Source organism: Talpa europaea, assembly GCF_964194135.1.
Source record: "Talpa europaea genome assembly, chromosome: 7".
Taxonomy (NCBI): domain Eukaryota; kingdom Metazoa; phylum Chordata; class Mammalia; order Eulipotyphla; family Talpidae; genus Talpa; species Talpa europaea.
The window spans coordinates 90992976-91018939 of NC_140074.1; the positions used below are offsets into that span (position 1 = coordinate 90992976).

Consider the following 25964-nt stretch of genomic DNA (forward strand, 5'->3'; position numbering starts at 1 on the left):
GTGTGTTCACCTAATAGAAATAACCAGCATTAAAAATAACTTTGAAGCTCTCTTTCCTTTTTAAGTTCTCACACGTCTCCTTTTCCAATCTCTATCTACACTTGATCTTAGCCAAAAGGCCGAGAAGCGATCCAATCTCTATCTAGATCTATTACCAATCTCATCCAGTCAGCCATTACATGAGTAAATAATTCATTTTCCACTTTCCTCCCAGCACGTATGAGGAGACTCAGTCCAGCTACTCAGCCCAGTGCAGTTATGCAGGTGCAGGAAGATGACAACAATCTCATTCCCTTTGCAAAGTGAGTCCTCTCCACCTGGTGGGGAGGATGGGGGTGCGATGGAGGGAGGATTGCATGCCTGGGTTCTTCCTGGAGAGGAGTAAGGAATAAGGAACAATGTCTAGTGTCAAAAAATTGATGATTCATTAATTTATTCAGTAAATAGTATTTAAACTATTTTCAACTACATAGTTTGGGCACTGTGCTAGGCACTCAGGATTTAGCAATTAGATAGAGTCTTGTTCATAGAGCTTATATTCTAGAGGGAGGAAACAGAATTTGTAAACCAGTAAGTAGAATTTCAGCTAGTGATAAGTATCGTGAAAAAATAAAATGGGAATGTAACAATGAAAACAGGATGTCTTAGAAACACAAGGCTAAATAGAGTGATTAATGAAGACTATTCTGGGAGAGTGAATTGATATCTGAAAAATGAGAAGATGTCAGTTTGATAAGAACCAGGGAAGAGAAGAAGGAATAGTTGGTTAAAAAGCCCCAGTAAGGAAACAAGCTTGGTGTGTTCTAGGATAAGGAAGGAGGCCAGTGTAACAGAAACTTCGTAATCAAGGGAAAAGTGGAGGGCAAAGTCAATGAGTTGGGGAGAGAACAGATCATATAGGAGCCAATGGGCCACTGAAAAAAGTTTGAATTTTATTCAGAGGGCAGCAGAAATCAGTGGAAGGTTTTAAGTGAGAGAATGACAAATCACTTTTTTTTTTAAAGATTTATTTATTTTTATACAAGAGCTGGGGTACAGGCCAGAGATGTGGAAGGGTGAGAGGATTCACCAGAGACAGTGTGGGGAGCAGAACAGATTGTTGACCAAAATACACTGCTGAGAGGAGCAGCAGGCGAGACAGGAGAAGTGTACCATGGCATGTGGGAATCTCCCTGGCCAGCGGGGAATCGAACCGGTGCTGCAAAGGCTGCAGACAGCTTCACAGCGCTGAGCTCAACCCGCTGCGCTGCCAGGGAGGCCCACAAATCACTTTTTTTCTTCAAGTTTTTTTTTCTTTTTTTCTTTTTATTATCTCTTCAACTTTTTTATTATGGAAAATTTCATAAAAATACATATATAAGGAAAATAGTATCTTGAACCTGATGTACCCTTTTCAGTCAGCTTCAACATTACATGGATAATTTTTCCTTTTATATTTCCAGCCCCTTACTACTCTTTTTTTTTAAAAGATGTATTTATTTGTGCATACAAGAGCAGGGGTGCAGGCCAAGGGGGGCAGGGGGATGGGGAGAGTGAGGATTCACCAGAGACAGAATGGGGAGCAGAACAGGTGGATCTATTGAAATACACTGCTGAGGGGCACAGTGGGTGAGACAGGAGAGTGTCTAGTGTCAGAAAATTGATGATTCATTAATTTATTCAGTAAATAGTATTTGAACTATCTTCAACTACACAGTTTGGGCACTGTGCTAGGCTCTATGTGGGTTGGCTCCCGGGCCGGGGATCTAACTCTTGCTGCAGTGGCTGGTGTTAGCTTGATAGCACTGAGACTTTAACCCCTGTGCCACCAGGGAGGCCCTGACTTTGCATATATTTTAGATGTAGACTGCACTTGCTGAGAGATTGGCTATGGGAAGTGAAGGAAAGTTAGCCATACCAAATTTTTGGCTCTATAACTGGGCATTTAAGGTACTTTTCAATGAGATGGGAAATGCTGGAAAGGAGATATTGAGAGAGCAGTTGAACCTATGAGTCTGAAGCCCCAGGAGAAGCAAGGACTAGAAATATGACTTGGGAGTCTTCAACACATTGGTGGTATTGTTGTCATGTTTTTGAAGTCAGTGGGTTTGTAGTGCGGTGTCCTTGGGTTTACTCTGGAAAAGGTTTCACCAGAGCTCCCCTTTCAGTGGCACGCGGTGAGTCTCCCAGGCGAGTTTCTCCATCAGACAGACACATTAGTTGATGGTGGACCAGAATAGAAAAAACTGAAAAGGAGGTGCCACAAGACCAGAAACCTGGCACACACAAGCAGGTGGGGGTAGAAGGGATTAGCATAGCCATTGACACAGCTATGGACACCAAGATCCTTAGGCACCAATGCCTAGATTACAAAGCATAACATTCAAGCAGGTATCTGAGCACACATCCAAAGGTAAAGATATGGAGATTGAGCCCATTGTGGAATCTCCAGTCTCTTTCAGATTCTACATAGTTATCCAAAATCAGCAACTAACCCGGAGGCACACAAGGAGTGAGCCCCTCCCAAACAGAAGAAGACTATATCAGTGCAGTCTCTGCACAGGCTCTGGACAGCAATCCCTCTGCCACCTGTGCCTATGCAGGTGCTTCTTTTCACCAACTCTCTCCCTCTGCAGGGCAGCAGCTTCCTGCCTGCCCGTCACCTGTACCATATCAGGACTTCTCTTCACTGACCTCCCTCAGCAGAAGCCGCTCTCCTCAAGGCCGCCCGCCTGCAACCATGCAGGCCTCTCAGCAAACCTGTCCCCCTTTCCGGGCAGCTCTTCATGCCTGCTGGTGTCTATACAAGTGTCCTTTATTCTTCTGTCCCTTTCCCTAATAAACCTGTTCTTTAAATATAACTAGCGTCTCTGTCTCGTGGAGAAACTCTCCTGGGAAACTCACTGCATGTCGCTGAAACAGGAGCTCTTGTGAAACCTTTCCCAGAGTGAACCCAAGGACCCCGCACTGCAAACCCAGTCTCCAAAAATGACAATATTAATTATATTTAAAGAGCACGTTTAAAAGGGAAAGGGACAGAGGAATAAAAGAAACTTGCATAGGCACAAGCAGGCAGAAAGAGCAGCCTCTTTGTGGGGGCAGCATTAGGTTTTATTATCTTCGTTTAGTAGGGAGGGGCTCATCTCTGAGCCATCAGTTGGTTACTGATTTTGGATATCTGAAAGGGATGGGAGAGTCTACAATGGGCTCAGTCTCCATATCTTTACCCTTGGATGTGTGCTCTGATACCTGCTTGAATGTTATGCTTTGTAATCTAGGCATTGGCACCTAAGGAGCTTAGTTTCCTTAGCTGTATCAATGGCTATGCTTATCTCTTCTACCCCCACCTCCTTGTGTGAGCCAGATTTCTGGTCTTGTGGCACCTCCCTTTCAGTTTTTTTCTATTCCTGTCCTCCATCAGTATTGAAAGTGTGCCAAGGTGGGGGATTTCACATTTGTGGGCTCTTCACCCATGCTCTCACAATTGCAAGGCATGGCTCAGTCTCAAGTTGCAACCACCATAGGGTTTATTTAAAAAGGGAGATCAGGGCCACAAGTGGTTTGATGTCCTATCCCAATAGTGTCCACAATGTCCAATAGTCCAGACTGAAAGCTACTTGTGCAAGATGGTGGTGTTCCTCTGAAGGTAGCCTGGAACTGGGGAGCCTCCCTGGTGGCACAAGGGGTTAAGTCTCATCACTGTGAAGCTATCCGCAGCCACTGCAGCATGAGTTGGATCCCCAGCCAGGGAACTACCCACATGGTGCAGCAGACCTCCCCGTCTCACCTGCTGCTCCCCTCAGCAGTTTATTTCGGTCAATCCGCCTGTTCTGTTCCCCACTCTGTCTCTGGTGAATCCTCTCACTCCTGTACCTCTGGCCTGTACCCCAGTTTTGGTATGCATAAATAAATAAATCTTTTTTTAAAAAAATAATAAATCTTAAAAAAAATAAAGCGAAGGTCTGGATGAGATCACCTAAGGAGAAATGGAGAACATAGAGTCCAGGCCTAAGCCCTAGGACACTCTCCCTCCAGAGATCAGAAGGAAGTCCTCTCTCAATCTTGGAGCTTAGAAGTGATAAGTACTCTTCTCAAACAGCTCTGCTCTCCCTACCTCTAAGATACTGTTGTAGAGTAACCCCGATACAAAATGGCGTGCCTGACTGTGAGTCCTCACCCGCGCGCTTAAAAGGACTTATCAATGCTTTACTGCAGGCACACACAAAAGGTTAATAAAAGGTTTATTTACAAGGGAAGGGGAAATGAGCAAATGTACAGCTCAGGGAGAAAAGTGGGAGACAAAGTTTTAAATGAGTCCTACCTGATCCGCTGATCAGAAATCCCAAATGGCGCTCTGAGAACTGGCCGCAAGCCAGGAGCCGTGAAGCCAGGAGGTGAGCAACAGCGAGCCACCCCAAGGCCCACGTGTTTGGTTTTTATACCCAACCTGGCTGCTTAACTCCACCCTCAGGTCCCAGCCACCCTCCCTTGGTGGTGATGGGATTTGTCTTTCCCAATGTCTTGATGGCTTTAGTCTGGACTGAGAGTGGAGTCCACAAAGCCTGTATGAGATTAGCTCAGGACATCATTTCTCCCTAACAATACTAGTCCTTCTGACATAGGGAAGAAAGACAGGGATAGAGAGAAATGTTGCTGTCCTGGATCTTAGCATTAACTAAAAGAAACCCTGGCTGTCTCATCACCTGAGTAGCCAAGGCCTTCCTCTATAATAGCTCTGCTTGCTAAATATGAATTTTTCTATTCATAGAAACTTGAGATTCAGTGAAATCTAAGGCTTAGGCAATTGCCAGACTCCACCCTCAACCCAGCTCCAATCTCCTTTCAAATCAGAGGCCTCACCATCTTCCTTCCTTAGCTAAAATGGGTAAGAGATCATGCAGCCTGAGGGATCCTCAGCAACTGTGTGGTCCCGTGGAAAGATAAGACCCCTGAATCCCTGGGGCATGTAGCTGCTGTAAGGGGAGAGCCAGACCTGAACCTGTCTTGTCACCTCAGGTGTTCAAAGGTGGTCAGGAGATCTCCACCCCTCAACTTGCCTTCCCAGAGCCTCAGACTGACTCCCCAGCGTTATGGGGACTTCTTCTGGGAGAAACTTAGTCAAAGGCCCAGGTGGGTAGAACTGGAAAAAATGGGGACTAACTGGAGTGGGATGGTGAAGCTCTACAGTTTTCAATTTCCACAAAGCCTTATAACAATAACCTTTAGTCTGGAGATAATTGTCCCCGCTGACTGACGGTAGAGTTCCTAACATCCGATAGATAGGTGGTTGGGAAAAATCTTTAAAAAGAAACAATATGGATGCATTTAGCCCCCTTTTTGTGCTTCACAGCCCCACTTGGATGGAGGAACAATACATCCCATCGCAGCTGGTATGGCAAATTTTCTTCCCTTTAGCACTTCTCTGTTAAAACTGTACCCACAGTCATTCTCTCTCTAGCTCCTTATTATCACATTCCTCTGTTATTCCCCATCCAGTGCACTGACCAAACCCTCTTTCCTATTAATCATTCATCATGTTTTCCAGATCACAATTATCTTTTTATGATCTGGTCTTCCCAAGACCCCTGACTTTGTATTTTAGTCCAAGCTCCCTGAAAGATCCAGTTTTGCCTGTTAGCTCCTTTTCTCCATTCCCTGGAACAGAGAGCCACTGGTTGCTCCCAGTCTGGCCTGTACCGCCCAGAGGGGCTCCCACCCCCTGAGATGCTTTGCAGAAGAAAGAGAAGGAGGACACATTTGCATCAGGGACCTGAGGGGATCCCAGCCCGGGTAAGGGCTGTCACTTATCATCTAGAGGATCTAAGGAGGCGGCAGAGAATCATCAATGAGTAAGGAGACACAAGGGCTGGGCTTTGGGAGCCAAGTGGGGGTTTGGGGGCAGGGTGGTTTGAACCAAGGACACAGTGGAGAGCTTTGAGGAAGTTGGAGGTTGTTTGAACCAAGGACTTAATGCCACTGAAGAAGAGAATTTTCAGGAGGGGGGGAATGGAGGAATGGAGGACAATCACATGAGCTGGAAGGAGTGGAAACTGCAGGAAAGCATTTGGGGACAGGAAAGTACTCCATAGCACTGGGATAGAGGGATTGTTAGGGGGAAAAGGATGTCCCAAAGCTAATTCCATATAGGCTTTGTGGACTCCACCCCCACTCCAGATCAAAGCCAAAGACACTGGGAACTCCAAATCCCATCACCACCAAAGGGAAGGTGGCTGGGACCTGAGGGTGGGGTTAAGCAGCCAGGTGGATATAAAAGGCAGACACGTGGGCTTTGGGGTTCCCCCATTTTTGGCTCCAGGTCTGCCTTTGGGTTTCCAGGTCCTCGGATCGGGTAGGACGCATTAAAGACTTTATTTCCCTATTTTCTCCCTGAGTTGTACATTTTCCTTATTTCCTTTTCTCTTGTAAATAAACCTTTTATTAACCTTTTGTGTGTGTCTGTAGTAGAGTATTCATAAGTCCCTTTAAAGCGCGCGGGTGAGGACCCACAGCCAGGAACCCGTTTAATATCGGGGTTGCCTATAACAGCTTGGCGCCCAACATGGGGTGCCAGGGTTTCTTCAGAAAAAAAAAAAAAACGAGTTCTTGGGTATCTTGCAACAATAACTGGAAAAGAAGTCAGTAACATTCAAGTTTTTTTCTGTTTCTTAAACAAATATCTTAAGTCTTCAATGGGTTCACAAGACCAATGGGACTTTGTCTCTGGGTCAGTTCCTTCTGGCACTTTCTTAACTCTGGAATGATGTACCCAGGGTTTTATACCTACAAGTTTCAGAGAAGTATGTGTGCTTAGCAAAACGTCATATGGACCAGTCCATTTTTCTGACAGCTGGTTTTGGGCATCCCCGCTCTGCCAGGTCTTCAGTAAGACCTGATCTCCAGGTTTGAAGGGATGCAATGGTTAATCAGGAGGCATAGAGATTCTCGAGGTTGCAAAGTTATGAATTACTGCCAGAACCTCCTGGATGTGTTTCACATATTGTGTGATCCGGCAATCTTGAGCTATTTCTGGACTGGCTTTCAAAACTGAGGCCTGGAAGGGTCTTCCGAACACAATTTCAAAGGGGCTTAATTGTAGCCCACTTCTAGGTGCCACTCTTATGCGGAGGAGGGCAAGGGATAGTACCTGGTCCCAACGAAGCTGTGTTTCTTGGCACAGTTTTGCCAAGGTTTTCTTTAAGGTGTGGTTCATTTTCTCCGTTTGTCCAGAAGACTGCGGTCTCCATGCAGCATGCAATTTCCAGTTGATCTGTAACGCACTGCTTACTGCACGAGTAACATCAGAGACAAATGCCAGCCCATTATCACTCTGGATAGAATCCGGCAACCCAAAGCGAGGAATTATCTCCTTCAGCAGCTGTTATAGGGCAACCCCGATATTAAACGGGTTCCTGGCTGTGGGTCCTCACCCGCGCGCTTTAAAGGGACTTATGAATACTCTACTACAGACACACACAAAAGGTTAATAAAAGGTTTATTTACAAGAGAAAAGGAAATAAGGAAAATGTACAACTCAGGGAGAAAATAGGGAAATAAAGTCTTTAATGCGTCCTACCCGATCCGACGACCTGGAAACCCAAAGTCACTCTCAGAGCTGGCCGGACGCTGCGAGCTGGCTGAGAGCCCAAAAATGGAGAGACCCTCAAAGCCCACGTGTCTGCCTTTTTGTATCCACCTGGCTGCTTAACCCCACCCTCAGGTCCCAGCCACCTTCCCTTTGGTGGTGATGGGATTTGGAGTTCCCAGTGTCTTTGGCTTTGATCTGGGGTGGGGGTGGAGTCCACAAAGCCTATATGGAATTAGCTTTGGGACATCCTTTTCCCCCTAACAGGATCACCTCTGAGTCCCTGGATTGAAAATATTTCAGTTTGTAGAGGCAGAAAGTTGGGAGTGGAGAGTTAGAAATTAAGTGATGATACCCTTGGATCATTGGAAGTATTTCAGGGTAAAAATGAAGAATGGAGAAGACAGGAAGCCTGGTCTCCAGGTACCTCTTTCCTAAGCCTAAAGTCCCCACAGAATGAAGAAGACCCAATGGGGCAGCTCTGGGGCTGCTTCTGAGCATCCCGTGCTTGGTGAAGATGGCTGTGGAGTTCCCACCACCTCCCAATGCCCTGACCTGGAAGAGAAGAGGGTAACCTATCCAGGGGAAGAGGACCGTTTTCTCACTCTTGGCAGGGCCCAGGTACCTTTAGAGAGGAACTTGGTGGGTTGGTAGTAGAGGGTGATGTGGATTTTTGGTCTTGCATGGAGAGATAGTGGAAGCCAAGAGCCAAATTAACTTGAGAGGAACAAAACAAAGTAGGTGAGAGCCAAGGACTTTGGGGTACATAGGCCTGGGGTCTAGAAGCTCTAGAGACCTACTTTTCCATTATTTCATTCTTCAATTCCTCTCTTCTTACAGCTGCTTTGGTCTCCCTGGAGTCCCCTCGGCCAGGAGGGGTCTAGTTTCTTCAGGCAACCGAGCTCCCTGGCTCCCTACAGCACTGCCACAGCCAGTAGGAACCCCCTTCACAGTCCCTGGGGGATGGAACTGCAGCCTGAGGAGTAAGGAGAAACCAAGAGGCTAGCACTGCTTCAGGGACCCAAGTCCAGTTCTCATCACTGGAACCTCCCCCATTTCTGGCATCAAGGCATTTTCCTTTTCATAGCCTCTCCTACTTCCTCTCCTGTTCTCCGAATTAGGCATTAACAGCCCCCTCAACCCATCCCTCTCACAGGAGCTCCCCAAGTCCTCCTGTTCCTTAGGCCCCACTGCCTGGCATTTGTTTTTTGTTCTGTTATTAAAGAGCAAGCAAGTTGAGTCCAGAGTTGTCCTTCTCTCCGTGAAACGGTGATGGAATGGCTCGTGGGGAAGGAGCGCTCCTTTCAACCTTAAGACCCAACGAAAACGAAATCGGGCTGGGTTCCCGAAGTTCCTCCTCTTGCCCGAGGAGGAGGAGGTCCTTCGACCAGTCCAGTATGCCTCCCAGCGCTGGACAGCCGCGGGTGCCCCACTCTCTCGGCCAGGGAGTCACATCTGTCAGCCGGCACCGCCTCCGGGACCCCGGAGTCCTGCCCGCGGCACTGCTGCTCCTTCAGGGACTTGCCGCCAGTCTGTCCCTCGGCCTGACTCAGGGCCCTGAAAGCCGAGTCCCTCCGCCCAGCGCCCCACCCAGAGACCCACGTGTGCTGACCCCAAGTTCGCGTCCGGACCCTCATCCCCTTAATTGGGAGGCCCCGCCCCGTGCGCAGTGACGTCGGACGCTGCTGTCAGCCGGCGCTGGAGGGGGGGTCGGTGTGGGGTAGAATGGCCGCCGCCGCCGTCACCCGCGGGACCCCGGGAGGTAAGAGCCAGGGCCTCTCACCTGCCTCTCCGCCCCCGCGCCAGGGGGCGCAACTCCACCCGGCCCAGACGCGGCGCTCCGCGCGGGGGACCACCGTCCCTCCTCCCTGTTCGCCCCCACTGCCCGCTTCCGTCCTCCTCCCCCGCGCCAGGGGGCGCCGCTCGGCGCAGGGCCCGACAGCGGACCTGGAGTGCCTGGACTGTCCCAGGGACCCCCGTACCCCGGAACCCCCACTGCCCTTTGCCCGCCCACGGTCTCTGCGCCGCAGCTCCTCCAGAACATCCCTCTGGGCGGACGGGAGGCAGGACCCTCCCATCTGGGACCTTCCCCTGGGACCACCGCCTCACCGTGGGGGGCCGCCCCGGGCCAGCTCCGCACCCTGGCAGGCTGCCTAGCCCCGACCGCGCACCTGCGCTGTGGGGCGGATTCCTTAACCCCAACCCCGGCTACACTGCACACAGCCGAGCTCGGACGGGCCTCCTCCCCCTCTCCATCCCCGGCCTCCTGGCGGAGCCCTAGCTGAGAGCCTCCTCCACCTTCCATCTGTTCCCCCAAGAGGGTGTGGGCTCGGGCTGGAGCCGGAGTGATGAGGGGGTAGGATAGGCCCGAAGGCTAGAGGGGTTTGGGGAAAAAGGTGTGGGGCGGGGGTTAGGGGGTGGACTGTCAGTCTGGGGTGGAGGATGGGTTTTCCTGAGGGTGGGAAGCTGGGTCCTGAGTGTCTAGCCCAGATTCTACAAGGCCTTTACCAACTGGAGCAGAAGGAGTAGGTTAGAATCGGTTATCAGATCTGCCCTTCCCCTTGGAAAAATCAGAGAAGGAACTCAGGGTGTGTCTTCTAAGGCCTTGCTCTCCAGCCGGACTTGGACCTCTTGCCCTTCCTCCAGGGTCCTTGCAGGCTTTTGCCAAACCATCCTCCAAGGTCTAGAAGTCCTGAGACCCCACACCCAGCACCTGACCCCACTTTAACCTCCCCAAAAGCCCACACCGTAGGGCTTCTGAAGTAACAGCCCTGCCAACCTTCGCCCCTCCCCCCCCACCCAGTCTCTTCCTGATTACTCTCTTCGCTGGTGCCTCCCCATTCATGTTGGTTCCTGGCACATCTGGGTTCTCCCTCACCATTCCCTAGCTCTGCTCTCAGTCATAGTCCAGCCCAGCCCCTTCTGCTCACTTCCTCATCTTTCCTAGTTATTACCACCTAGTTCTCCACCCTCTCTCCCATCTCTTCCTCCTGCTGGACTAGTGTGGGGATATCTGCTATGACCTTGTTCTCTCCTTTCCCAGCACAGACTCCCCCTCCCCCCGGCCCCTCAGGCCGGGGGTGACCTTACCCCCTGGAGCCCTCACCATGAATACCAAGGACACCACCGAGGTTGCTGGTGAGTTCACAATCCAGGTTCCCAGTATGGGCATAGCCTCTTTTCTCCCCATGCTGTGGTGACCCCGTAATTCTTGGATTCCCTGCTCTCCTTATCATTGTTTCAGTTTCTCCCAATTGTCTGGATTCAGCCCTTTCTCCCAGGGTTATCACAGGGATGTTGGGAGCAGCACACTAAGCTCTCCCTTCTAATTCCCTCTAGAAAACAGCCACCACCTGAAGATCTTTCTCCCCAAGAAGCTGCTGGAGTGTCTTCCTCGCTGTCCACTGCTGCCTCCAGAGCGGTTACGGTGGAATACAAATGAGGTTTTTTAGGGAGCCTGGGGTTTAGGGCCTAACAAGTCCTGGTGGGCTGGAGGAGGGCAAATGGGGGTCTTCCTGTCTGTTAACATGTCCAAGTACTGCAGAGTACTGCTGTGAGCTCTTTGGGGATCATAGGAGAGTTCTAAAGACTGCATCTTATAGGAGCTCATTTCTCCTTGGCATTCCCGCCCAGCTAAAAATAATAGCTACCACCTACAAAAGTATTTCTTACAAACCAGGCATTAGGACCTGTATTATCTCATTTAAAAAAAATATTTATTTAGTAGAAAAACTAGGCTATAGACCAGAAGTGCTGGGGGTGAGAGGATTCACAAAAGACAGAGTGGGGAAAAGAAAAGAGAGGATTTACTGAAATACACTGCTAAAGGGAGCAGCAGGTGAGACAGGAGAGATCTGCTTCACTATATGTGGGTTAGCTCCCTGGCTGGGGATCGAACTCAGGCCATAGTGATAGAGCTGAGAATTACCCTTCAGTTACCAGGGAGACCCTGTATTATCTCATTTAGTCATTTAAGGACACTGTTAAGCAGGCACTGTTATTATTTTTGTGGTGCAGATGAGGAAACTCACATACCTCATCTAGTTTATCTCACTCACTCCAGAACCCCTCCTTTTAACCATAACTGGTTTTGGCTCCTGGAGGGCAGAGTCCTTGTGTTACCCACCTCTGTACTCCCCACACACTGCTTTGTGTGTATTGACTTATTTGATTAGAATCCTCAGTACCAGGGTACGTGTGCTGTGTGCTGTTGTCAGTACTGTGGAGCCTCTCAGAAAGCCCAGGGTGGTTAGCAGGGCTTGATGGACATCTGGGGAGGGAGCTGGGCTATAGGATGGCCAAGAGTGCCAGATTCAGAAATGTGCACCTGGGTACTTTGGGTTCACGTGGCACTAATATTTAGGAGGTGACTGCTCAGGGCATGTTCAGGAGCATGTTCAAATGGACTAATCTGGCAGGAAAGATAGGTGCAATATGGGTAAATAGTGGGAACTACAATTTGACCCCAGCTCAGGGAGAACTGGGGTTAGGCTGAGGACTCTGGAATTCCTGGCAGTATCAAACACTGAAGTTTTTTTGAGTCAGGAAATGGCACAGAAATGGAATTTGGGCAAGAGTAAACAGTATGAAGCATGAAGAATGGATGATGAAGAGCTTGAACTCTTGGCCCTAAAATAAAGGCCCCGATTGGGAGGGAGGGGAGGAGAGGTTAGACTTTCATCTAAGATGGAACCTGGAATTCTTAGGAGGACAGTGGGCCTTACTGGATGCAGATACCTGGCCAGCCTTCACTATTTGCCGCAACTCAGCAAAGAGTGAGGCTGAGGGGATGACTGAGAGGCCATGAAGAGACTGTGTGAAGGGAACACCCACTTGAGTGCCTCCTCTCTTATAGGAGATTGCATCCTACTTGATCACCTTTGAGAAGCACGATGAGTGGCTATCCTGTGCCCCAAAGACAAGGTGAGAAGGCAGAGAGTAGCAGGGGTCCCGGGTTCTGTGAACAGAACTCAAGACCAACCCTTCCCTCTGCAGGCCTCAGAATGGCTCCATTATCCTCTACAACCGCAAGAAGGTGAAATACCGGAAGGATGGTTACCTCTGGAAGAAGCGGAAGGATGGGAAGACCACCCGAGAGGATCACATGAAGCTGAAGGTCCAGGGCATGGAGGTAAGCGCTGCATCCAGCTAATCTGCCCTGGCCTACCCTTCTCCACGCTTAGCTGGGTTCCAGCCCTTCCAGGACATGGTGGCATCATCTGCCTACCACCCTCCCAGTCACTCTTCCCTTCTCACTCACCTTGGATCAGCTGATTGGTGGCTTAGCCCACTCTCCACTTCCCATTTCCCCCATGACCCAACTGTCCAGGCCTTAGGCCATGCCTTCCCCTCGGGGACACCCATGCTCAGTTCCCTCACCTCTCTTGTATTTCCCTCAGGTCCAAGTACTAAACCTCTGAGCACAGGTCTCTCTTCCCCCAAATCATTGCCCTGAGCCCAGATACTTTCTTGCACTGCCCTCTGATATCTTGGTAGCCTCAAACCTCAAATCCTGTCCTTGATGTAAGACCCTAGCCAATTTGCTTCTCCTGTCCCTAACCTATGACTCGGGTACTAGGATTTGAAAGGTGTGGGGAATAGATGAGGGTGGGTGAGGGTTGAAGAGGAACTGGTGGAAAGATTGGGATTCCTGCAAAGGGACTGAACAGAGGAAGAGTTGGGGAGCAGACTAGCCCTCCCCCCACCCCAGCCTGTCTCCTGGCAGTGTCTCTATGGCTGCTACGTTCACTCTTCCATCGTCCCCACATTCCATCGGCGCTGCTACTGGCTGCTCCAGGTAAGGACAGAAGAGCTCAGGAAGCCAGACTCTTCCTGACTCTTTGAGGGAGGTGGGGCCTGAAAGAATGAAGTGGAAGGATGACTAGGTTCTGAGTGGGAAAGGGATTCTGGGGAGAAGTAAGAGGGCGGTGGGCATGGAAAGAGCAGAACTTCGGGGTGAGGTTGGGGGATGCCCAGGAAGCAAGTATTAGGTAGCTGAGCCCTTGGACCTCAGGACCCCACGGCCCTCTGTGTATGTACCCTTGTGCTCTCAGAACCCTGACATCGTCCTTGTGCACTACCTGAACGTCCCAGCCCTGGAGGATTGTGGAAAGGGCTGCAGCCCCATCTTTTGTTCCATCAGCAGCGACCGTCGAGAGTGGCTGAAGTGGTCCCGGGAGGAGCTGCTGGGACAGCTGAAGCCCATGTGTAAGCAGCAGGGCTGGGGGACGGTGTTCCAAGGGAAGAGTCACAGCAGGACCTCCCAAAAGGGCCAGGTGTCTATACAAAGAAGCCTGTGGGGTGACCATTTCCCTCGAAGCTGGGAGCAGGCTTTTTGGAGGGGCGTAAGGCTTCCTGGTGCACTCTAAGGTGTCGGAATATGGAGAAGGAATTCAAGGTCTCCTGAGAACTACGTGCATGTGCACTCTTGAGGCTGCTAGCCTCTGCTCACCTGGCCAGAAGTCTTAGAACATATCAGATGCTTGGAGGAACCATCAAGGTACTCTGGGGATTGTTTAGTGGGCCTCCACAGCACTCACCCCCAATTCTCCTCTAGTTCATGGCATCAAGTGGAGCTGTGGAAATGGGGCAGAGGAGTTCTCTGTGGAGCAGCTGGTGCAGCAGATCCTAGACACCCACCCGACCAAGCCTGCACCCCGAACCCATGCCTGTCTCTGCAGTGGGGGCCTTGGTTAGTAACCCCTGACTTCGCAGTTCTTTTCACTCTCCTGCTCAAGTGAAGGGGATATCTGTCTGTTTGGGAATTTTCATCTGATTTGCAAGTCTTTTGCATATCCCAGAAAGATGGGCCAAGTGAACAGAGCCTTCCCATCTGACTCCAGTTCCTTTTACTTGCGTTCTGGCACCCCATGTTCTTTATCTTTCAACTCATAATAATTCTTTGCCGTCCCAGCAGTACCACTCACACCCTTCAGTGGGAATTAAGTCTCGCTTGGTTCTGTACCCCCTTGGTTCTGTTCTTTTGTCCTTTTCTATGCCTGTTTGCATTGCCTCTCAGCTACTTCCCTATGCCTTTAATCCTCCCCTTCAGTGCTCCAAGTCCTGTTTAATTTGCTGGGTGGAAGGAAGTGGGGGGAGGAGGAGAAGAAACATTTCTGCTGCCTCCTAGTGGCCAAAATCAGCATTACATCTTCCATATTTGGGGACGTTCCAGGGAATGTACTCTAAGGCCTATGCCTAAGGGAAGGCTGGAGGAAGATGTATCGTAACCCTTTTCTCCTCCCCACCTCATCCCTCTCCAGGTTCTGGGAGCCTTACTCACAAATGCAGCAGCACGAAACACCGCATCATCTCTCCTAAAGTGGAGCCCCGAGCTTTAACCCTGACCTCTATCCCCCATCCCCACCCCCCAGAGCCACCTCCACTGATAGCTCCACTTCCCGCAGAGCTCACCAAGGCACATACCTCCCCATCATCTTCCTCCTCCTCTTCTTCCTCTTCCTCAGGCTTTGCAGAACCCCTAGAGATAAGACCTAGCCCACCCAGCTCTCGAGGGGGTTCCTCAAGAGGAGGCACCGCTATCCTCCTCCTGACGGGACTGGAGCAGCGTACTGGGGGCTTGACGCCCACCAGACACTTGGCTCCCCAGGCTGATCCAAGACCTCCCATGAGCTTGGCTGTGGTAGTAGGCTCTGAGCCCTCTGCCCCACCAGCTCCTCCCAGCCCTGCCTTTGACCCTGATCGTTTTCTCAACAGCCCCCAGAGGGGCCAGACATATGGTGGGGGGCAAGGGGTGAGCCCAGATTTCCCCGAGGCAGAAGCTGCCCATACCCCCTGTCCTGCCCTAGAGCCTGCTGCTGCCTTGGAGCCCCAGGTAGCTGCTCGGGGTCCCCCTCCACTGTCAGGAGCAGGTGGGAGAAGAGGAAACTGTTTCTTCATTCAAGATGATGACGATGGGGAGGAGCTGAAGGCCCCAGGGCCTGCCCCACCTGTTCCTTCACCCCCTCCCTCACCCGCACCCTCACCTGCCCCATTGGAGCCACCAGGCAGGGTTGGAAGAGGGGAGGCCTTGTTCGGAGGACCTGGTGGGGCCAACGAACTGGAGCCCTTCAGTCTTTCATCATTCCCAGACCTTATGGGAGAACTCATCAGTGATGAAGCTCCAAGCATCCCTGCCCCAGCCCCTCAGCTTTCTCCTGCTCTTAGCACCATCACAGACTTCTCCCCAGAGTGGTCCTACCCAGAGGTGAGTCTCAGGCTTTTCTCTTTCTGTTCCTCTCACCTCATGGTCTGTGACTAAGTTGCCCTCACTTTTCATAGCTGATTGGTTCTCTTCCCAACCTCTATTTTTATGTAGCGTCTAGGTTATTTCCTATTCCCACAGTCCCCTCAACTAACCCATTCTCCCTTCTTCCTCCTTCCTTGTGTTAGTCATGGTTGTGTGAGTCCTCCAAGTGCCCCAGGGGACTTCATTCCCTTGGTGACTATTTCACGGGGAGGGAACTGAGGTGACCCAGCCTGAAGAAGAGAAAATGCAGTTGGAAAGTGATTGCAGACTTTGGGACGCTGAAAGACTATCTTCAGCAGAAAAGAAGTTCTGCTTTATGCTGCCCTAGAGAAGTAAAGGCGGAACTACACTGGCGGTGCAGAGGGGATCTAAGAAGAGGACTCTTCCCTGTGACCACTATCTACAAATGAAATAGTGAAATAGTTGGGGGGAGCAGTGAGCTGCCCATTTCTGGAAGGTTAGGTAGGGGCAGGAATGCTGAGGAGGAGGGACAGATTAGCTGACCTTACCCCTCAGGGTCCTGTCCAATCCCTGGGCCCCACACTCTAGCACAGGGCTTGCCACCCAGTGGACACTGTTTCAGGGTCAGAATGAGTTGAGTGAGTGAACACCCACAGAACTCCAGTCACATGGCTCTCTGGCTTCTGTCGGCAGGGTGGGGTCAAGGTGCTCATCACAGGTCCTTGGACGGAGGCCGCGGAGCATTACTCCTGCGTCTTTGATCACATCGCAGTGCCAGCCTCACTTGTCCAGCCTGGTGTCTTACGCTGCTACTGTCCGGGTACGGGGATTGGGGACGGCATGGGAAGGGACTAATATATGGGCATTAGGACTCCCAGGAAGCACTGGGAACAAATGGGTTGGGATTTTCCCAAGAGCACAAGGATCTCATCAGGGTTAAGACAGAGCCCCATGTTCCCCCAGCAGACAGATGAGCCTGGCCCTAGGTGTCGGAAAGTCTGGGTTCCTTTTTTTTTTTTTCTTTAAATACGTTTTTTTTTTCAAATTTTATTTATTTTTGTGTAGAAAAACTGGGGTGTAGGCCAGATGTGTGGGGTGAGAGGATTCACCAGAGACAGAGTGAGGAGTATAACAGGCAGATCTACTGAAATATACTGCTAGAGGAGCAGCGGGCGAGACAGGAGAGGTCTGCTGTGCCATGTGGGTCAGCTCCCTGGCTGGGGATCGAACCCAGCTGTCACAGTGGTAGCACTGAGACTTAACCCCTAGTCTAAGAAATCTACTCATGAATTGTCTAGTGACCTTGGGTAAGTCTGTTTCTTTCTTGCTTTCTTTGACCCCCCCCACCCCCGTAAGGGTCAGGCATTTGACCCAAGGGATCTTTAATGTCTGTCCAGGCTCTCTGGCAAGCCCAGAGTCAGTCTCTGGGGAGCTCTTCGAAAAAGAAAAGGGAGAGATGTTGGTCTCTTCCGATCTTGTCTTAGGACAGAAGAGCACTGGCTTCTAGACGTGTGCTGTCCAGTATGATGGCCATTAGTCACAAGTGCCTGTTGAAATTAATTGAAACTCAATAAAATTTAAAATTCAGGGCCTCCCTGGTGACCTAGGGGTTAAGTCTCAGCATTACCACCACTACAGCCTGAGTTAGATCCCCAGCCTGGGAGCTAAACCACATGGCGCAGCAGACTTCCCCTGTCTCGCCTGCTGCTCCCCTCAGCTATATATTTCAGTAACTCCACCTGTTCTGCTCCCCACTCTGTCTCTGGTGAATCTTCTCGCCCCCGCATGTCTGGCCTACACCCCAGTTCTATGCATAAATAAATAAATCCTTTAAAAAAAATAAAATTCAGTTGCTCAGCTCCATTAACCATATTTTGAATGCTCAGTAGCCACACATGGACAGTACTACCCTATTGAACAGGGCAGATACCAAACACTTCCATCACTGAGGAAAGTCTTATTGGGCAGCACTGGTCTAGTTATCAGTGATAAGGCTCATCTCTGCCCTTTTGTCACCACCCTTGCCCATTGTACTGCCTTACTGTGGGATCCCAAGGACCACCAAAGTGTCAGAGTACAGGGTGACAGTTTTCCTGTCTGTGAGTGCTTTCTCCCCCAATCTCAAGCACCCTGATCAATGATGCATAGAAGGAAAGGGGATGAGATCAGAGAAACTGGCCTTGGGGAGAAGTCTCAACTGCTCCTCTTGGGACTAGGACCTGGTGGTTTCTTTCTCAAGGCTATAGACATTGAGATCCTGGACACAACTCTCACTAGACTCTGTTGGTCAGCAGCCAGCTCTCTTTCCCCCATTTTAGTAACAGGGTCATGACCTCTGGACTCTGATCTTGGGGGATCGAGGGACTTAACTACCATCAAATCATTTGTAAGTAGAGGTCTCTTAACCCTCAGCTTCCAGGCCTTGGTGCTGAATAACCACATACTTAACTACAGAGTCTAGCATTCCAGGGGTCTCTGGCCCATAGTAGATATTAAATTCTCAAATAAATGGACTCCCTTCTTAGTGCCAAGGCCACTGAAGCCAGGAGCCTCCTCTTCCACAGCAGGGAAGCATATGACGTGATCATCTGTGGTTCTGACACAGGTGGCCAGAGGAGGAGCCTGGGAACCCTTCTCATTGATCTTACCCTCCCCAGCCCATGAAGTTGGGCTGGTATCTCTGCAGGTGGCAGGACGAGAGGGACCCCTTTCTGCTTCTGTGCTCTTTGAGTATCGAGCCCGACGATTCTTATCACTGCCTAGTACTCAGCTTGACTGGTTGTCACTGGACGGTGAGTATCAGCTCTCTGACGTCCAGTTCTGGGTCCTACAGCCTTTGAGCATGACATGCTTCTCAGGCCCTCAGTCAGGTGGTCACTGCCTGGCCCCACTTTACCACTCTTTTCTTAATTTCTGCTTCATCAGTCATTTCTAAATGTAGCATCCACCTTCCATCACCACCTCTTCCCACATAGTAAGCTTGGAGCCTGCTCTGTTCCAGCTCTTGCCCTGTCCACGCCATCCCAAAGGATGGAATCTAGGCAAGGGAGGCCAAGAGGCAAGGACAGGGAGAGGATGTAGAACCAAAATGGATAGGCATGGGTACATATATTTATACATGTACTTAAGTTTTCGTATTTTTTCCCCTCTAATTATATCACAAAAAAAGCACAACATAGGAAATGTAAATTGCCTCTAATATCCACTCATTGAGATCTACCACCTTTAACATGGTGCTGCACTTTCTTGCACAGAGTGTATATGTGTGTATGTGTGTGTTTATTTAAATCTAGAATTGGGTTTTCCTTTTCACTGGTTACCCCTTGGTGGCTTTGAGAATTGTTTCTAGCTGCACCTGCTTCTTTCTGGAGGTTTGTTTTTGCATGTCCAGACTCCTGGGAGTCTGTTATCTATTGGTTTCTCTCAGGTCTACTGCCACCCTAGTCCAGTTTGTCTGTCTTCCTTCATCCCTACTTTTCTCCCAGTGGCCCTCACCCCTGGCGTGCCTCACTCTTGGAGCTGTCCCTCTCACAAAGCCCCGAGTGTGTGTTAGGTCGCCTGTCTTTGGAATCTGCCTACCTTGGGAGCTTGCCAGGTTTCCCAGTCGCGTTCTCTCTGTCCTGCTCTATACGACTGTTCCTCACTTATTTTCCTGTTCTGTCTAATCTTTGCTTTACCATCTCTCCTTTAGGTTTGTTCCTTTTTTTCCATTTCTTCTTGGCCGAGTGTCTTGACTTGCTCTTTTCTTCCTGTCCCTTATTGCTTGTTTGGCATGTCCTCCAGCTTCTTTTGTCCTCTCTCTCCTCTCCTTCACCTTGTTTATCTTTCCTGCTCTCCTTGCTGTTAAGACCTGGATTTCTGCTCATCATTCTCTATCCTCCTCCCCTGCCATCACCTCTATACCTTCATCCCCTCTGTCCTGGCATCTCAGAACATCCCCAACTTCCACCCTGTTTCTCTGCCCGTTTTCCCATGCCTCTGATCCCCTTCTGCCACCCCTCCTTGTCCTTGTGTGATCTCAGAAGGGAACAGATATAGCTTGGGGGGTGTGTGTGTGTGTGTGTGCATGTGCGTGCATGCACGCATACTTGTGCGTGTATATTTGTGCATGGGGTGGGGGAAGGAGGAGGAGGAATGAACATGGCTATCCATCTCTGTCACCTTCCCTCCCTGCCATCCTCTTTGTGGACAGCTGCGGGGGGCCGGGAGGAGGGGGCGGTGCCTTTCAAACCAGTCCTTGAGCTCTTTTGGGCAGTGGTTAACAGAGAGGAGGGACCCTGAAGTCCTTCAGGCCCAGCATGGGGGACAAAGGTAGTATCTGGGACATGGGGAACTGACGGCACAGTTCACCTAGGAGAAGGGGGAGGAGAGTATGTGTCTATGTGCGATCTGGGGCAGCTGGGGACTGGGTGGCCATTTGGAAATTCCTGTTTATGTCTGATACAGGTCCTAAGTCAGTAGGATTCAGGTTCTGGATTCAGGTCCTAGGTCAGTAGTTACTGTTAACAGCCATAGTTTAAGGACTGAGCCCTGGTGGGCTGTATTTAGAAGGTGGGTGGGAAAGGGCTGTAGTTTTGAAGAAGGGAAAGAATATGAGTCTGTGTAATCACCTCTGACATCCTAGGGAGGGTCCAGTTTTGGTGTCCAGGACATTACTTAGATCCTGCCCATTCAGCCTCCCATGTCCATTCCCCCTCAGACAACCAGTTCCGGATGTCCATACTGGAGCGGCTGGAGCAGATGGAGAAGCGGATGGCAGAGATTGCAGCAGCCGGGCAGGCTCCTTGCCAGGGTCCTGACACACCTCCAATTCAGGTACTTCCATGAAGAGAGGTCTACACTGCAGAACGGGTGGTGGTGGCGGGTGGTGGGGGTGTCATCCTAAAGAAAACGACTCCTGTGTGATTCTCCTCACTCTGCTGTCCCTAGCCTCCTCAGCCAGTCCTCCTCCCTGACGTCACCCTGTTCCCACCCCCACCCTGTGGCAAGAGTGGCTATTCTGGGCACCCTCTTGGCATGACAGGCTTCAGACTATTTCTGGTCTGGAGAAGGGTGGAGGTGAAGGAGAGAGTGGGGGAGGAGCTCGGGAGAGTTGGGGCTCAGCCCTCATGGGTCCCAAGTCTCTGAAGGAAGAAGACTGGGAGGGGATTCTGGGTTCTAAGGGGGAGAGGCCATCTGTGACATGGCACTGATGTGAACTGACGGGAAAGCACAACCTGGCAAGGGTGTGTGGGGTCTGGCTACTAGAGGGGCTGGAGAAAGTTGGCTGTGGGGGTGGCCACACAACTCAGCTGGGAGACTTGATGGGCCTTCAGGGTCTGGGAGGTGGCAACCTGGAGTGGGAAGTGGGAGGAGGCAGAATTAGAAGTCGAAAGGACAAGTGTGGAGTGGCCAAGGCTATCCCCAAGCGAGGGGACTGGATACTCATGTCTCTGCATCATGATGTGTATGTACCACAGGATGAAGGCCAGGGGCCCGGGTTCGAGGCACGGGTGGTGGTCCTGGTAGAGAACATGATCCCACGCTCCACCTGGAGGGGTCCTGAACGCCTGGCCCACGGAAGCCCCTTCCGGGGCATGAGCCTTCTGCACCTGGCTGCTGCCCAAGGCTACGCCCGCCTCATCGAGACCCTGAGCCAGTGGCGGTGAGCAGGGGTGGCAGGGAGGGGGCTGGGCAGCCACTGGAACAGATGTGCTAGGGGACGGAGGAGGAACTGGAGGGCCTGGAGCCCTGCCAAGAGGAAGCCGGGGTCACTAAGGGAAAAACAGAGGAGCTGTAAGAGGACTTCCATTTGGGGGAATTTCCATATTCCCTGACTTAGGACATTGACTTCTTCGCATCCTTGCGTTTATTCACCCGACTGCCTCCTCCCACTGACCTCAGTGCTTCTAGACAGCTTGCTTCCCAGACCTCTTCAGTTCTGATGTCCCTACTCTGCCCACTGTTCCCCTGACTGCGCTGTTGTCCCTCTCCCGAACCCTCCAGGAGTGTGGAGACTGGAAGCTTGGACTTAGAGCAAGAGGTTGACCCTCTCAATGTGGATCATTTCTCATGCACCCCTCTGGTGAGGATACTGGATTCCTGAGTGCCTGTGGGCAATGGGAGAGGAAATGGGCCCATGCCTCCTAGGGAAGGTCCCTTAAGGGATGCAGGGAAGGAGAGGGGAGGGCTAGAGACTGCAGACCTGGTCGCCAGAGGAAGGGCCTCAGGCTTCACCTCCATCCCTCCTCTGTCTCTCCATGCCTCAGATGTGGGCTTGTGCCCTGGGACACCTGGAAGCTGCTGTGCTCCTTTTCCGTTGGAACCGACAGGCATTGAGCATTCCTGATTCTCTGGGCCGTCTACCCCTTTCTGTGGCTCATTCCCGGGGTCACGTGCGCCTTGCCCGCTGCCTTGAAGAACTACAGAGACAGGAAGCTTCTGCTGAGCTCCCACTTGCCCTATCACCACCCTCATCCAGTCCAGACACTGGTAAGGGGTGCACCTAATCTTTTTCAGAGAGAGATGTGGGTAGGAAGCTAGCCAGGGGGAAGTCAAAGGGCAAGAGAGGGAGAGGAGGGAAACTGAGGCAGAGGCAGGGATGGGAAGATAAGAATAGCAAGAACAGACAAGGAGGTGGAGGACAAGTATGAAGGCAGATAGCCAGCTCGAGAGGTGGCAGACCGCTTCTACTCCCCTCACCCTTTCCTTCACCTTACAGGTCTGAGCAGTGTCTCCTCGCCCTCAGAGCTATCGGATGGCACTTTCTCCGTCACATCAGCCTATTCTAGTGCCCCAGATGGGAGTCCTCCCCCTGCTCCGTTACCAGTCTCTGAGATTACAATGGAGGAGGTGGTCCCAGGCCAGCTCTCCTCTGGTGCCCAGGAGGCCACCTTCCTCCTCATGGACTATGAAGCCACCAACCTCAAAGGGCCCCCACCCTCATCACCTCCCCTCCCACTGGCCTCAGATGGTGCGGCTGCTCCAGAGGAAGCTGACAGCCCACCATGTGTGGATGTGATCCCGGTACTGCTTATGTTGATGGAACTATGCGGGCTAGAAATAGAATAGGGTACAGAAGTGGGTGAGGGGTAAGGCTGACTACTCCATGAAAAAGAGTCAGTCTGCCTTCAGTTAGGAAAGCAGGGGCCTTTTACCCTATTTGGGGACAAGGTAACTGGCTGGTTTAGCTCTTGTTAGAGCTTCTGACTTAATAAGTCATAAGGCGTCAGAGGTTAACAATTCTGGGGCATATCTCAATTTGATTTGGGTTGTAGCAGTTACCTGTTAATACACAGAGAGGCAAAATTGGAGAACCAGGGTGATGGAGGAAATTCGGGAGGTATATGAAACAGAGAGGTTGACAAGATGGAGGTATGAATGGTAAAATTAATATATGAATGAATAAGGGAGAATCTTCAAGTGTGGCAACATACTTCTCTGCCATAACCTGGGGACATACCTGCTTTAGAGTGAATGAACTCAATGGTTGGTACTCTAAGTACAAAATAATTCGGCAAACTCCTGGATAGTAGGCTGTGTAGCATGTGTCCAACAGGAAGTACTGCAAGCTTCAAGGCTGGAGCAAATGCAAGACTGGAGTCTCACAATAAGTGCCATGTGGTCCACAAGCACTAAGCTGGTTCTTGGAGAGCTAAGGGAGGGGGTGGGGAAGTGGGTGGTAGGCATGGCCAAGTCTGTGGGGAGGATGTGCTGGTCGGCTGGCTTGGAGCAGGTCTGGGGGGACAGTGGGCAGCAGCCCTAGGAGAGTAAGTCCTTCATTTGCTCAGCTCCTGAATACCCCTTTGGAGTATGTCCTTCCTAGCTTATTCTCTAGAACATCTCAACACAGAACCTTAAGTGTGAGCCCAGAAAACACAAATGAGTTTAGAGTCTGGAATAGTAGCCAAGAAAGATGGGATTAGCAGGGACAGCAATCCCCAAGTCCTCATCATCAGGTGGTATAGCAAGAAGTGAACTGAAACTACAGTTTTGGCAGGGCAGGAACATATGACAGTTGGGGCCCCTCAAAATTCATCCAGTTTCCCCTTCATCTAGGTGGACATGATCTCACTGGCCAAGCAGATCATTGAAGCCACACCAGAACGGATTAAACGAGAGAACTTTGCAGGACTGCCTGAGGCTGGAGCCCCCATGCGGGAGCGGACAGGGGCTCTGGGGCTCAGCGAGACCATGTCCTGGCTGGCCAGCTACTTGGAGAATGTGGACCATTTCCCCAACTCAGCCCCTCCCAGGTGACCAGCTCAGGACAAAACTCCAGATTCTTCTTCAAAGAAAGAGGGAGGGAGGAATGAGGCGTCCCCATAGGCCAAGCTCCATTCTGGCTGAAGCCCCGGGGCCTGTGAGAAGGGAATTGGAACTGGCTGATGAGCTCTGAAATCACCCTGGACTATTGCTGGGTGTCTCCTTTCACTGAGATGCTTAGGTTTGAGAAGAGGGACTGCAGATACCTCATGACATCCCTTCTCTCTACCCTCTACAGTGAATTACCCTTTGAGAGGGGTCGTCTGGCTATCCCTCCAGCACCTTCCTGGGCAGAGTTTCTCTCTGCATCTGCCAGCGGCAAGATGGAGAGTGATTTTGCCCTACTGACACTATCGGATCATGAGCAGCGGGAACTGTATGAGGCAGCCCGAGTCATCCAGACAGCCTTCCGAAAGTACAAGGTCAGAGGACTAGGGGGGGTCTCCGGACGATAGAGTCAAGGAGACTGTGGGATACTAGGAGCTTAAGAGGGGAGAACAGTCATCTAGACAGCTCTCAAATGGGACATGAAGAAGGGTCAGGGGACCCCAAGCAAATTAGAAGGACAGGTCAGGTATCTAATAGTAGGTCATGAGGTGCTGAGACTTCCTTTTCTTCCTTCAGGGCCGGAGGTTGAAGGAGCAACAGGAGGTAGCAGCAGCTGTGATCCAGCGCTGTTACCGAAAGTACAAGCAGGTGAGACCCTTCTCTCTGGAAAGCTACTCCAACACACACACACCTCCACACACGCATTCCAGCCCAGAGCGCCCAGAATGCTGCCAGAGCCCTAACTCCCCTTCTCTTTCCACAAGCTGACCTGGATTGCGCTTAAGGTATTAGGCATGAGACCCTGGGTATGAGGTTGTCTGTGATGAATCAGCCTTTCCATGAGCGTGTGGATTAGAGAAGAGATTTGTGTAAACCGGGGGGTGATTCTTGGGTTTGGGTCTCTGCTCCTCCATTTAAGCCCCTGCAACCCCTTCCCATCCCTGCAGTTTGCGCTCTATAAGAAGATGACCCAGGCGGCCATCCTGATCCAGAGCAAGTTCCGAAGCTACTATGAACAGAAGCGATTTCAGCAAAGTCGCCGAGCGGCTGTGCTCATCCAGCAACACTATCGCTCCTACCGCCGCCGGCCTGGGCCTCCCCATAGGCCCACTGGCAGCCTGCCTACCCGAAACAAGTATGACCCCAGCCCTTCAGCCCCTAAACCCTTTATGCCCATTGCCCATAGACCCCCAACTCCCAGCTCATATTCCTGTCCCTAGTTGCCCTTCCTGCAAGGGGTTCCTAAGGGGCTGCAGTATGGGATGCCTGAGTATTGCGTGAGGTTTCCTTATCATTTCTTTCTTCCACCAGAGGCTCCTTTCTCACCAAGAAGCAGGACCAGGCAGCCCGGAAGATTATGAGATTCCTGCGGCGCTGTCGACACAGGTAGTCTCTTTTCTCTGGCTGGATTTTGCCCTGCCACTTTCCCCATCCCACCTCCCACCACAGGCTCACCTCCAGCCCGCTGGTCTCCTCTGACTCCTTCCTTGTTTCTCTGCAGGATGAGGGAATTGAAGCAAAACCAGGAGCTGGAAGGGCTTCCCCAACCTGGACTGGCCACCTGACCTCTCCACGCCTTGCTCACCAGCTGGGGGGCCGCTTCTTGCAGTCTTAACTGGGAGAGGACTTTAGGGGGAGGAGGAAGCCCCCCTGTCGGCAGCTTTCCCCATCACTTTTGTTGGAGCCTTTCATAAGACTCCATCCTCCCCCTCTGAAGTGCTGAACTCCCTCTCCCCATCCTCAACTCCACCTCAGTCCACTTTCCTCTTGGTCGAACCCCCTCTTTTTTGGTCCCTGGCTCCAGAACCCACACCCCACATACCTGCATCTTCAGCTGTGACCTACGGAGCCCTGCCTGCCCCTTCTCCACAACGCCCTCCCTGCCTGCACTTGACACAGCCC

The 25964-nt window shown here is 51.2% G+C and overlaps 2 protein-coding genes across 7 annotated transcripts; both read left to right on the forward strand.

Annotated features, from left to right (window-relative positions):
- Positions 1-219: 219 nt before the first annotated feature.
- On the forward strand, positions 220-8548 carry INCA1 (inhibitor of CDK, cyclin A1 interacting protein 1; the record flags this gene model as incomplete). Its single annotated transcript, XM_084239259.1, has 6 exons — positions 220-302; positions 4996-5109; positions 5330-5369; positions 5644-5828; positions 8017-8182; positions 8402-8548. 6 exons carry the CDS (start codon positions 220-222, stop codon positions 8546-8548), a joined length of 735 nt encoding a protein of 244 aa, XP_084095385.1.
- Positions 8549-9286: 738 nt separating this feature from the next.
- Positions 9287-25627, forward strand: CAMTA2 (calmodulin binding transcription activator 2; the record flags this gene model as incomplete). 6 transcript variants are annotated; one of them, XM_084239062.1, is made up of 23 exons in its annotated part: positions 9287-9323; positions 10610-10699; positions 10901-11004; positions 12417-12484; positions 12557-12692; positions 13272-13358; positions 13615-13768; positions 14118-14252; positions 14824-15767; positions 16464-16590; positions 18428-18562; positions 20470-20585; positions 21230-21414; positions 21756-21834; positions 22019-22241; positions 22471-22775; positions 23808-24004; positions 24253-24436; positions 24639-24710; positions 24827-24847; positions 25010-25197; positions 25374-25448; positions 25564-25627. In XM_084239062.1, 23 exons carry the CDS (start codon positions 9287-9289, stop codon positions 25625-25627), a joined length of 3726 nt encoding a protein of 1241 aa, XP_084095188.1. The 6 variants fall into 6 exon arrangements, with proteins under 6 accessions (XP_084095188.1, XP_084095190.1, XP_084095193.1 ...); XM_084239063.1 differs by lacking the exon at positions 9287-9323 and having other exon boundaries at positions 10669-10699; positions 13287-13358; XM_084239064.1 differs by lacking the exons at positions 10610-10699; positions 24827-24847 and having other exon boundaries at positions 13287-13358.
- Positions 25628-25964: the final 337 nt, after the last annotated feature.